The sequence below is a fragment of the Salvia splendens genome, chromosome 6 (assembly GCF_004379255.2).
Source record: "Salvia splendens isolate huo1 chromosome 6, SspV2, whole genome shotgun sequence".
In the NCBI taxonomy this organism is placed as follows: Eukaryota; Viridiplantae; Streptophyta; class Magnoliopsida; order Lamiales; family Lamiaceae; genus Salvia; species Salvia splendens.
Genome location: NC_056037.1, coordinates 19557269 through 19571179, shown reverse-complemented (window position 1 = coordinate 19571179; position 13911 = coordinate 19557269). Strand labels below are relative to the sequence as shown.

Here is a 13911-nt window from a genome sequence, read left to right as displayed (position 1 = left end):
ACGTCGATCCACGTCCCATGTAAGTGACGCCAATAGGTTTCGAAACTTTGTTCTCCTTGCTTGACATTCTCTGCTTTCTCTTCCAGATCGAAGAGCAAGAACGGATCAGACGTGCTTTCGAACGTCACGGCTAGGCTCTTCCACAGGGCTTCGGCTGTTTGATGGTGAGCGAAGTCGATGACGATGTCCGTCTCGATGTTGTCTAAGATCCACAAGAAGACAATCAAGTCGGTCTCCTCCCACTCCGTGTAGCCAGCCGCCCTTGGTTCGGGTGGTGGCGGGCTGCCGTTGATGTGGCGGAGTACTCGTCTACTCCCGATTTGGATCTTCATGAGTCGGCTCCATATGGAGTAATTCGTTCCGTTGAGCTTTACTGCCACGGTCACATTCTTGCTGACCCGTAGCTTGTGGTCGTCTTGAACTGGGGGTTTGGTTTCGTCGGCCATGGCTTAATCTGCCTTTAGGTCGAGAGAGGTAAACAAAGGCTATGATGAAATTATTTCTAAGCCTTGCTCTGATGCCATGTTAAAAACTACTCCCTCCGTCCCAGATAATTGGGGTCAGTTTGACCGGGCACGGGTTTTAAGAAATGTTTGTTTGACTTTGATTTAAATGAAGGTAGGTAGTGAAAATGGGGCCCACCTTGTTACTTTTTCATTGCCAATTTATGTAAAACTTGAATTTGTTTTAATGTGAGTATAATTAAAATGTTTGGTTCAATGTTTAGTTTTTAATTAATGTGGATTAATCGACAGATTTGAAAAATGTTGATCAAACTTAAACAAAGTGCTCTCAAAAAAATGGAGAACCTGTGCAGTAAACAAATTAAACATGCTGCTCAATTTCTTCTTTCATTCAACTCCACAACATACAACATCTCAATGAGAGTTTCATCTAAGTACAAACAAGAGATTTTTTGGAGGGAAATGCCAATAGATTTAGGAGGGAACTTGGTAGCAACCCATACCAACTACCACTACCTACAAAAGGCCTACCTACACAACAAAAGGTGAATTTTAGAAGTATTGCCCTCAGAAAATTTTCATCATAGGGCTATGGATTCTGCTGCTGGAGAAACTGCCGGAGACACGGCCGGAGACATTGCCGGAGATAAAGGCAAGCGTATCATAGGAGTGGACACCAAGAATCTGATAGCACAAAGCATGCTACAAGTGAGCCGTTTAGGTAAAATACCATATGGAGGTTTTGTCAAAACAGCAAAGGAATTTGGAGTGAGCAGGAAGACAGTCCATCGGATCTGGGCAGAGGCCAGCAAGCAAATCCAAAGTGGTGAACCTGTGAGCATAAAAGATCGTGTTAAAGGCTTCAAGCGCAATGATGAAATTAAGCTAGATCAAAACAGGGTAAGAGCTCTTTCGGTCCTTGAAAGATCTACCATCCGCAAGATGGCTTTCAAGCTAGATTTAAGTAAGAGCACAGTAGGCCGGATGGTGAAATGTGGAGTTCTGAGGCCACACACAAATGCTGTTAAGCCACTGCTTACAGCCGCAAACAAGGTATCAAGAATGAAATGGGCTCTCACTCATGTGCAGCCAGTTGTTAACAATGGTATGCTCAAATACCACACAATGCACAACGTAGTGCATATAGATGAAAAATGGTTTTTCATGACAAAGACTACGGATAGATACTACCTGCTGCCAGATGAGGAAGAACCATATAGGTCATGCAAGTCAAAGAGGTTCATCACAAAGGTGATGTTTATGTGTGCAGTGTGTAGACCATACTTTGGACAAAGTGGAGATGCCATATTTGATGGAAAAATAGCCATCTTTCCATTCACAAGACAAGAGCCAGCAATGAGAAAATCAAAGAACAGACCAAGAGGCACCTTGGAGACCAAGCCCATTCAATCAGTGAACAAGGATGTAATGAGAGAATGCCTTATTCATAAGGTACACTGTTTTTGCATCAATTTTTTTTCCAAACTGTATCAAATCATACTCCAGGCCTCACACACTGAGATAATGATGCAGATCATACCAGCAATCAAGGCTAAATGGCCAGATAACATAAGCAAGGAGATATTCATCCAACAAGACAATGCCAGACCTCACATCATGCATAATGATGCAGAATTTCAGTCAATTGCAAACACAGATGGGTTCAGATTCCATATAATTTGCCAACCAGCTAACTCTCCTGATTGTAATGTGTTGGATTTAGGATTTTTCAGGGCCATCCAGTCTATACAGGATGACAAATTGGCTAGGGGAGTGGATGAGTTAGTGGCTAATGTGCAAGCAGCCTTTGATGAACTTAGTGCAGGAACACTGAACAAGGTTTTTCTGACTCTTCAAGGATGTTTAACAGAGATTTTGAAGGAGGAAGGGGGGAATGGCTACAAAACCCCACACATTAACAAAGAAAGGTTGACAAGGCTGGGGATACTGCCAAAGACATTGGAAGTTGAAGAACATTTAGTGAAGGCTGCAGTGGCATACCTCCAACAGCCTGAAAATAATGAGATCACCTCATATGACATCTCAGGTATTAGTAGAGCCGTAGGCTTCTGAGATCAGTAAGTTAGGAAGCATTTTTTGGCAGTTGGAAGTGGAAGCCTCAAGATTAGGTGTGACTTATGCTATCAACTGGTTTTTGTACACTTTTGTAAAGCCTCCAAACCTACATGTGTAGGGGTGGCTTCTAAAATCCTAATCCCTCAGAACATTGTCATCATAGGGCAACCTCCAAACCATACATGTGTATGGGATGGCTTCTAAGGCTGCATAACTAACAAAACTGCCTCCTAACCATGTAAAGGGGTGGCTGTTGTAATGTCAGTGTATGGTTTTTATTTCCCTCAGATATTGCTGTTTATATCAACTCACAAATAAGCCTCCTAACCATGTAAAGGGGTGGCTTAATAATCAACACATATCTGTAATAACAACACACTGCAAATCATCATAGGGGTATGGTCAACACAATTAACAGCAACATTCAATCAGCAAATGAAACCACAGCAGCCAACACAACATCAAAACACAGCCTCCAGCATACACAAACAACCACAACAGCCAACACAAAATCACTCCACAGCCTCCAGCATACACAAACAACCACAGCCTCCAACCCATACCAACAAACCACAGCCTCCAGCATACACAAACAACCACAACAGCCAACACAAAATCACTCCACAGCCTCCAGCATACACAAACAACCACAGCCTCCAACCCATACCAACAAACCACAGCCTCCAACCCACCTAAAACCACAGCCTCTAACCCAAACCAACAAAGCCCAACCTCCTACCCAATCGGAAAAACAACAACAATGAAAGACAACATATTTAGATTAAATCTAAAAACCCAGGCAGCAATATGGCAAGCATCTGTCTCTCAAAGTCCGAATACACGACGGGAGGGGCTTGAGCTAGATCGGCGGATGAGACTTGTGGACCATAGGAGGGGGTGGCTGGTGGTGGCACACGGTTGTAGTGTGGGGCTATTGGTGGCGGCCCGTAGTAGGGGCAACCACAGTCCAAGTAATCGATGGCTGATTGAGAAGACCAAACATCAACGGGAATGAAGGATTCCAGTTGGGTTTCGGGAACAACAGTGTCAGCTAGGGTTCCGGCGATGAAAGAGTCGTCAATGGCGGAGGTAGAACCCCACATATACTCCGGCGTCTCTGGGACGACGACATTGGCCAGATCGGCCGCTAAAATGCTAGGAGGAGAGTCTGGATAATCACCCATCACCGTAGATCTAGGGTTTTCAGAGGGCGTAGGTCCAGTATTTGGACCTGAAGGGGTTCGAATTTGTGTGGAGGCGGATGAAAATGGTGGAGGAATGGTGTAGATCTAGGGTTTTCAGATGGAGATTATGGAGGAAGAAGGGGAATCGGTTGGAGATCTAGCCTTGTGTGGAGTAATGAATGAGGAGAAGAAATGAAGTGGATTTAATGGTGTAATTGGGGCAGGCGACGAAGCAATTAAGAGGAAGAAGGGGAATCGGTGGAGGTTGTGTGGAGTAAATGAAGAAGGAGATGAAATGAAGTTGATGAGTAAATGGTGGAATGTGGGTAGCCGAAAGTGAGAAATGAAGTGGAGTAATTTGTTGCCAAATATGGAAAGTTTGAAGTGAGACAAATTATGTGGGACGGACCAAAATGGAATACTGGGACGAATTATCTGGGACGGAGGGAGTAATATTTATTCAACTTGTATTGTCACAAAGATTACATCGAGTATTATAGGAAGAGCAGCTATACACATAAGGAAAGATTTTGCCCTAATTCTAATTACCATAATCTTGGTAATTTACAATTAATTCCATATCTTCCTCATTATTTGCTTGTGATTTGATTCCCCTAATCTTCTCGATTATTACTCGTGATCCCTTTCCAACAGAAAATAGTAAGCAATTGAATTGATGGAAGGCAAAAGTAGTCTTACAAAGTATTGTGACTCGACGATGCATCGATGGCGCACTTGATATGGACGACATATCTGCAAAGTCTGCAATGATACACCCAATGTTTCCGCAGCAATGGCTTGCGACATATGTCACATTTAAAATTAAACACAACATATTCTATAGGAAAGTGAAAGTCCAGCGAGAGACTATGGTGGTGGTGTGGGAACCACTCGGTGACCGGAAACGCCGCGCACCTCTCGTGTATCCAGTACTGGCACGCGACGCACGCGTACGAGGAGCCCATCTCCCTCGTGCCGCATGCGTCGCACTTGAAATAGCACGACTTCCCCGGCCGCCTCCAGAACCTGAGCTGGTGTTGGGGGTGGCTCGGGTGGGTCGTGCTGTGACTATCGAGGTCGGCCACCACACCCATGCTCGACGCGCACCTCAAGTGGAGGTGGAAATCGCAGGCCGCGTCCGAGCAGTGGTAGCCGACCTCCCACCTCATGTGCGTCTCGCAGACCGCGCAGTTTCCCGCCACTTTCTCCTGGGAAAGCGGGTGAGGGTGCGCGGGATGCGAGATGTTTCTCGGCATCTATGCGCATTCCTCGTGCAATGCGACGTCGCTCCCACATTTCTGGCTGCAGGTGTAGCCTAGCTCGCCGTAGAAGCGCCGCCGGCAACAGTTGGAGATGCTTTCCACGCGAGTTTCGGTTAGAGAAAGAGGATGCTCGTGCAAGAAATGATCTAGAATCACCTCTTCTTCCTCTTTTTTCATTTTTTCACTCATTGTTTCTTTGGTTTTCTTTTAATAAGTAATTAATTCATCCCCTAGTTTTATAGTAGTAATTGATAACAAACAGAATAGGACCAATATTTACATATGGAGAAAGGAATATACCAAGGAAATTAAATTTGGCAAGGAAGGAATGTAATTATTCTTTTCTTGAAATGTCTGTTTAGAGGGAAATTCAGTTAGATTCTTCTAAACTTGAATGCTACTATAAAAAAATTTGCATATTGTATTTGTCAATGAAGTTCTTCCTAATAACTTTCTATTCGGTGTTCAAAACCGCCAAAAACTCGAGGCTAATAAAAATAGAGAAGTAGCTATTAAAATATCCATTCTCATAAGTCATAGCAAATATTTTAAATATTTTGTATGTGATTTGTTATCCACTTTTACCATTTCGGTCTATCCGTGAAATGTTGTCTACTTTGTTTTTTTTTTCACTTTTGGTAAATAGACTCTTCTTTCCACTAACTCATTACAAAACTAATAGTATATAAATGTAAGACCCACATTCCACTCATTTTTCTTCACATTTCTTAAAACCCGCACCGAGTCAAATATAGGCAACGTTTCGCGAATGGAGTTTTTTGTATTGAGTTTTTTGTGACGAAATAATCTGTCACTAAATAGCGAGTTTTTTGTAATGTATGTTACAGTGGGACAATCTAAAAGGGACATAGGAGTAAAGTACATAAGAGAGGGGAGATATGTTGTTTTTTGCCAAAAAAATGAAATAACTTAGCTACGGTAAGACAACTCAACTACTCCCTCCGTTCCATAGTAATGGAGGCGTTTCTTTAACGCACAAAAGAACACTATGGAATTCTGGACTCATCGGCATACGCTGAAATCGGCACGGAATTTTAAAAAAACTCTATCTCTACTTTTTCATCTCTACTTTACTCTATCTTCATTATCATCTCTAAAAATGATATCTTGGGTATTGGTGATCAATGTCTAGAGGTGCTAGTATTGTTATTGCAATGAATCGCGTGTTGGGTGAGTCCAGTTTGATAATATCCTCAAGCCCTTTTCGATTCTGACAAGCTTCTGGTGGGAATTATGTCTTCTGTCTAGTCAAGCCCTTTTCGATTCTGACAAGCTTTTCTCAACCAAAGGTCCTTATCTGAGTTCAGGATACAGATTAGAAGATTCGTGGTCAAGTATGAAGATCTTCACGTGGAGAAGGCGCAAGCAATCGTCGATTCTTTGTAGAATCTGTTTGGTAATTCTAAACCCGTAGGAAATCATGAATTAGGGTTTTATTTCCTGAGTATGATTTGATCTGCGTTCTTGTATGCAATTGATTGTTTAACATATGATTAATTAATCTCATAATCAGTCAAATAGATCTGTTGCATGATTTATTTGTTTATGTGTGACTTCCCCTGTGCAAGGGGCACCAAACCCCAACATATGGTGTCTATTTTTATATATTAATTTTATAATAAATGTGAGTGAAATCAATTAGTGGAAAGTGAGGTCTACCTACCATTTATAGGAAAAGTGAACTGAGACTCCTATTGGCGGACGGACTAAAATGATAAACTGAGACGCTTATTGACGGATGAAGGAAATATGTTTTATTCCTCCTAATTGCTTACACAAATAAGATGCTTTTAGGGTTGAGATATGAGTCATCTAGAGGCTTCTCTCAACTATATATATTGTCCTCTAGTCATTGTAAGTAGTCTAGTGAATACAATACATTCTTATTGAGGAAAGCATTTACTCTCTTTTCTTTTCACAAATGTGTTAAAAGAAAGAAGAAACTTTATAACGGCCTAATACAGTGAACGTACTCTTTTCAATTAGAGTTTTACCATATTGAAGCCCAACAAAAATATTAACCTTAGGACATGCATACGATTTTGGTTTAATGAAAATATCAGGCCTTGTGTTAAAAGGAATCAATAGATATATTCTTGGAATTTCAGTTGTCATTTGGGATATATTACATGCTAATTATTTGATTAGGTATAAAATATTCAATAGTAGTATTTAACAAATCAAAGAATTCAAAATTTAATAGATGAATGAATGATATTCTATATGTCTAGTAAAATTAGGTCATTTAGAGTTGGTATGGATTTTAATGCAATAAGATAAGAGAGAATTAGAAAAAATAGTTGAAATGTGCATTGGATGGTGTGACCCATAAATGATAAAGTAAAAGAGAAGTAGAAAAATATTACTCTCTCCGTCCTTCTATAGCTGAATCGTATTCCTTTTTGGGTTGTCCCACTATAGCTGAGTCGTTTCATTTTTTGGCAAAAAGTAACAACTTTTCTTCTCTCTTATTTTATTCTCTCTTACTTTATTCTCTCTTCATCTGTCTACTTTTTTTTCTTGTATACTTTATTATTCATTTACTTACCTCACTTAACACAACATTTTACTTAAGTCTCGTGCCGAAAAAAACGTCTCTACCACAAAGGGACGGAGAGAGTACTATAAATGGATATAGACTATTTTTATTGATAGAAAAAAAACAACATACTTTTATGGAACGGTGTAAAAAGAAATACATTACCTATTTCACGACGGAGAGAGTAGTAGGTAGAATATAGCACATGCCAAACTGAGGGAAAGTATCATTATCCCTGCACGTTAAATGCAGAGAAAAACTGAACATAGAACATTTATATTGGAACGATTCAACATTTGCATGGTCGAATTCAGAAGAAGCTATGGATGATGCAGTATAGCAATTATTCAAAAAACTGTAGCTCATATTCCATAAAATGCTAAAATGTAAAATTTATCCATTTTGGTAAATCGGGAAAAATTTATATACCACAAAATCAATATAATTTCATGAAATATTGAACATTAATACGAATACATACTTATATTATCATGAAAATATATAACTATCCTGAAATATTTCTAACATGTCTTATATTTTAAATTTTGATTAATTGCAATGTTTCCGCTCTTAATGCTAAAATGATAGAAACATTTACTACTAGACCACCTCTTACCTTGGGTCGAGTTACTCATTGAATTGTGTTAGGTAACATTAATTTTTGGGGGCAGCTTTTTCTTAAATTTTCACACACAATGTTACCAAACATTTACCACTAGACCACCTCTTGCCTTGGGTAGAGTTACTCGTTGAATTGTGTTAGGTAACATTAATTTTTGGCGGCAGCCTTTTCTTAAATTTTCACACACAATGTTACCAAACAATGTGTATACGTCAACGTAGGCCTTTTCACAAATTTTCACGCACAAACATGCCAATCAAACGCACCAGGCATTTTTGTCTTAAATTTTGAGCCAAAAATAAACGCCTAAGGCATCCAAAGTAGGGCGGACTATCGTCCGCCACTGTAGCCATGCGGACAATGACACATCCATCGTCCGCGCCCTATGCTTCGTCCGCGGACGATAGAGCTTCGACCACGCATCATCCGTGGTATCGTCCGTCCCACTGCGGGTCATGCGGACGATACCGCGGACGATGCAACGCGTTTTCTTTTTATTTTTATCTTTTATAATTCTTCAAAATTTATTATATATATACACCCCAACTTCACTCTTCCATTCACTCCACTCTTCCATTCTCACTCTCCCACCCGCGCCCACGCCCCGCCCCACCCAGCAGCGCCGTCCCCCGCCTTGGGCTCCGCCACCAAGAAGAAGTGGAACAGGCAAAGGGCCCAGAAGTTGCCACCTCCGGAGAAGAATGAAGAGTTTGCCCCAAGAGGACGAACTACAACCCGGATGAAACCATCGTCTTGGTTAGGTGTTGGATTGATATTTCGGAGGACCCGGTGTTTGCCAACAACTAAAAGCAAATAGCGTACTGGGAGCGCATCGCTGAGCGCTACAACGACGCCAAGCCGCCGACCGCCTACAAGCGCCATAGGGAGCAGCTCCACAAGCACTGAGATCAGGTGAAGAAGCAGCTCAATTTGTTCTCGACGGAGTACGAGAAGTGCTTGAGGGAGCAAGGCAGCGGCGAGAGTTTGACTGATGTGCGCGATAAAGCGCTTGCGTCGTACGTTTCATTATACGGGGATTTCAAGCATTACAACTCCTGGCTCCTCTTGAAGGACAAACATAAGTTTCAAGGAGGGATTATGCCCCTATCAGCTGCGGCGAAGAGGACGAAGAACACCGCCGTCGGTGATTATACGAGCAACGACATGTTGGGGTTGGCAGCGGAAGCGTGCGTTCTAACGGATCACATAATTCTGATCTATTTAGCAGATTATTTAGACAAATTCTATTCGCGTAATTTTCGCATGTATCATGCTCATAACTTGAATTTAAACATGCTTTAGCACAAATAATCCCTAAAACATGCTTACTGCGGAGTTAGCCAATTTACCTCGTTGATTCACTGAAGAATCAAAGATGGCTCGCGTCTTATCCATGTGAAGATCTTGAGTACTAAACCACGGATCTTCTGACTGGTTCCCGGAATGTAATCTGATATCAGTGTGGGCTGATCTCACCAGAGTACTAGGACTCAAATAAAGAAGACGGAAACTGCTCACAAAGGAGAGCAAAAATCGTCCCCCATGATGGATAGGAGCTGGACGAAAATTTTGTGGAAAATAATGTGTGTTTTCTGTCTCCTTTATTCTCCTATTTATAATAAGTCACATATTTGGCCCAGTCAGGGATCTATGGAAAAATTTGATTATGGCCTCCCCCAATTAGCTTTTTACTAATTAAATTGAACTCATAATTTAATTTAAGCTTATATTGGAATATTACGAGCAGCCACTACAGAAGTAATATTGCACTGCCCATCCAAATCTGAAATTACAAGTATTCCGGGTTTCTATTTGTTTGTCATTAATTTCCCGTGCTTAAGATAGAAACATCCATTAATTAATTAATGCCTGCTATGGACTTAATTAACTAACATATTATTAACTTCAAGAGTGGACTTAGCAAGAAACGCTTATTCATTATTCATATAGTAATCAAACTTCAACTAGGTAGGTTCCGAATAATGAAACCTTATTTTGAGCTCCTCTAGTGGATGTTATCAAACGAGACTCACCTCGCACACGATTCAATATAATAGCAATCCTAGCTCCGCTAGATATTAATCACCACTACCCAATATACCAGGATTCTTGGGTTGCAAAAAACCCGCACCTTTTGGTAAGTCAAAGTAGTGCACAATCAATACCGTATGTTCAATGCTAACGTACATTGATTAAGAAATTAATTATAAAGACCTCGTCTTTCAGTAGATAGCATAAAGACTAGTCTTGCCGTTAGATCCAATTCAGTGCTATACCACACCAATGTCATCTTATTTCAGTAAGGCTTAGAAATATGCGGACTAATATTGCAACCTTTCACGATAGATAGTCTAGGTTGTGAAATTCTTCTTTTTCTTTGTTTAGAACTGACCATGTTACCTTAAAGTGGACGACGCCCACAACTGGTCTACTAAAACAAAGACTTAGATTTTGTTATGTTGCTTATACATTTAAATATGCAATAAACATCCATTAAATGTAAAACATAACAACATTATGACAAAAATAATATGTTTCATTCATTTGGAAAATATCATATAGAGTTTACAGTATTCAATCACTCGAAAGGTGATTTCTAGTATACAAACTCTAACACGACAGCGGCGCACCTCCAATGGACCTAAACCAGCCGATGTACGAGGATGAGAGTTCTGGTACACCGATGTCCTCCCGACGTCCCATTGGCGTCAAGGCTGCCAAGAACAAGGGCAAGGCGAAAGGGACATCCTCACAGGCTGCGGCCCCGGCCCCGACCCTGACCCCGACCCCGACTTCTGCTGCGGGACATGCCTACGCGGAGTTGGTGGCGGCCACAACCGGAGGACGTTGTTGGACACGCACCACGCCCTCATGCAGTGCGAGGACTCGTGCAAAGCCGAATACCTCAAGTGGATGATCGATAATCTGCGCCGCAAGCTAGGAATGAAGGATTAGTAATGTAGTGTTTACATTTAATCGTAGTGTTTTTTATTGCTAACTCTTGTAAATTTGTTTAATTAGTAGGATTTGCTTTTAATCGTAGCGTTTTTTGATAATTTTGCATGACATATTTGAAGACATAAAAAATTAATTAACAAAATAGTAGTGAAACCTATAGAGCGGACTTTAGGGCGTCCCACTGTAGGTGGAAGGGTAGGAGGATAAAATGATAATGTGGCGGAGCATAGGGCGCCCTATAGGGCGGACTTTAGGCTCTCCATTGTGGATGCCCTAAACTATGGTGGAATGGAGGAAGTGTCATATGGAAATTACCTAACTAAATTTTTTTTTTGAAATGGAAAAATGATTCAACTTTAAAGAAATGGAGGGAGTACTCATTTTTTCATCACATTTGTATCGACAGTAAATTTTTTCAATCTTAGAAGATTTATATTCTACATTACTCCCTCCGTCCCACAATAATTGCCACTCTTTTCCATTTCGGTCCATCCCAAAATAATTGTCACACTTCATTTTTACCGTAAATGGTAAATAGGTCTCACAATCCACTAACTTTTCCAATCAATTTTTCTTTACATTTCTTAAAATTCATGCCCATAATAGGAGTGAGAATTATTGTGGGACATAAGGAGTATTTATTATTACTAACTACTCACATTAGTGGAATGTGAGTCCTATTTTTATACATTAATTTCATAATTAAATCTAAGTGAAATGAGTTAGTAAAATGTAAGATCCATTACCAAAAATAGTAAATAGTAACAATGCCAATTATTAGTACGGACGAAAAAAATAGTCCCTTTGTCCCTGAAGAGTATGCACTATTTCCTTTTTTCGTCCGTCCCCAATGAGTATAAACATTTCAATTTTGAAAATTCTCTTCTCTCTAATGAGGTGAGACCCATTCTCCACTAAGAATACTTAAAAAACTTTCTCTATCTATCTCTTACTTTACCAATAATGCATTAAAATTTGTGTTGAACCTAAAATTCATACTTTTTGGGGACGAAAGGAGTACTAGTTCTAATTAATGAGGGACACCCGAGCGAAGAGAGTATCTAAATAGCACATGGGATAATTTGTGTATACACTTTCTTCCATTATAAGGCCATCCGCATCGTGTCTCGATGCTGTCTCTATCTCGTCTCAAAGAGACGAGACGACATCGAGACATCGATGCAGCCATCCATCTCGGTCTCGTCTCGGTGGGCGTCTCGGCCTGGAGGGTGGGTTGGCGAGAAGTCTCGTCACGCGCCAGCGCCACATGGCGAGCGCTGGCGCTAGGCGTGACGCCCACTCGCCGACCCACGAGTGGGCGTCGTCATGCTGACGCAATAAATAATTTTTTTAAATTCGATTTTAATAAAAAATAAAAATTAAAATTAAAAAACAGTAATATTATCGTTTAACGGTAATTTTTAATTTTTTTCTTTTTTTATTCTATAAATACTCCTTTTTCATTCTCATTATACACACAAACACACTTCTATTCTTCTCAATTCATCTCTCTTTTCTCTCCAATTTTCATCTCACATCTCCAATTTTCATCTCAAAATGTCCGGCGACGGAAACTCTGGCGGCTCCGGCGGCTGTGACTTGAACACGTTTGGCGACTGGGGGGCATGTACAATGTCTTGGGTGCTTCTGGTTCTGGTTCGTCGACGCCGACGGCGTACCAACCACCCTATTTTGATGTGGATGCATACTCTTGTCCCTCCGCCCCGAGGTATGGGCAATCGCAGGGATTATCCCAAATTAGGGAAGATTTTCTGGATGAACCCAATCCGGAAGGAAGATGAGGCGGTGGAAGCTCCGAGGGTCATGCATTCGACGCCGTGGAGGAAGAGGAGGAGGCGGCCGAGGAGGAGGAGGATGTAGGCCATCATCCATACAGCCGCAACGACACGATGACTCTGTTCAACGCTTAGGTCAGCGTCTCGTACGATCCCATTGTCGGGAATCAACAAACCCGCAAGTGTTTTTGGAAAAAGGTCACCGACGCCTACAACAAGAACAAGCCAAAGGGGTCCCGCCGCCGCACCATGAAGATGCTCCGCAGTCATTTTGACCGAGTCGACTGAGTTGTCAAAACATTTTGCGGGATCTACAAGAATGAAGTGGCGAATTACCATAGCGGAGCCAATGGAGCCGACATTCTGAGAGCGGCTATGCGAGTCTTTTTTGACGACAACAACAAAAAATTCAAACATGTCGATGTTTGGGAGGCGGTCAAAGACGTTGAAAAGTGGGCTGGCGGTGTCCAGTCCAGCACGGGCTCGAGCTCGAAACGCACGAAGCACACGACGGGTGGCCAATACTCGTCCAGTAAGGGCGGGTCAGGCAACGCCTCACAAGAGGTTGAGGCACGACCACCGATGCAAGGGGCTCCTCCAGTGGACGGCGTCTGCCGCAAGGGACCAAGACGTCTTATTTAATTATTTTTTTAGATTTTAATTATGTGTTTTTTTAAAAAAAAATTTAGGATTTTAAATTATAATTTTATTTTATTTAATGAAGTGTGTTTTTATTAATTGAATTTGTTGGAAATAAAAAAAAATGAAATTGAATGAATAATTAAGGGATGAGATGGTTAAAAGATGGTTAAGAGATGGAGGGATGCAAGTGTTGTGTCTTAGTTAAGAGATGGAGTGAAAAGTACAGTGGGGCCCATGAATAGTTAAGAGATGAGACGGTTAAGAGACGGATAACAGACAGCGTTGCGGATGGCCTAAAACCACATACTAGACCGAAGTACACTTGAAACACACATAAAAGTACTGAA

At 41.2% G+C, this 13911-nt stretch overlaps 1 protein-coding gene across 2 annotated transcripts; it reads right to left on the bottom strand.

The window, feature by feature from the left end:
- Positions 1–832: 832 nt before the first annotated feature.
- LOC121807581 lies at positions 833–5175 on the bottom strand. Of its 2 annotated transcripts, none has more exons than XM_042207844.1 (2): positions 4424–5175; positions 833–1296 (listed from the first exon to the last, which is right to left on the bottom strand). In XM_042207844.1, the coding sequence occupies exons 1-2, from the start codon at positions 4978–4980 to the stop codon at positions 1182–1184; spliced, it is 672 nt and encodes a 223-aa protein (XP_042063778.1). In that variant the 5' UTR covers positions 4981–5175; the 3' UTR covers positions 833–1181. The 2 variants fall into 2 exon arrangements, 1 of the variants encoding a protein (XP_042063778.1); XR_006051843.1 differs by lacking the exon at positions 4424–5175 and adding an exon at positions 1656–4408 and having other exon boundaries at positions 1167–1296.
- Positions 5176–13911: the final 8736 nt, after the last annotated feature.

Coding starts and splice junctions, on each gene's coding strand:
- LOC121807581 (XM_042207844.1), bottom strand. CDS start 4,980: ATGCCGAGAAACATCTCGCATCCCGCGCACCCTCACCCGCTTTCCCAG. Junction 1,297..4,423: donor TCGTCGAGTCACAATACTTT/GTAAGACTACTT, acceptor TTATGCTCACAG/GTTCACCACTTTGGATTTGC.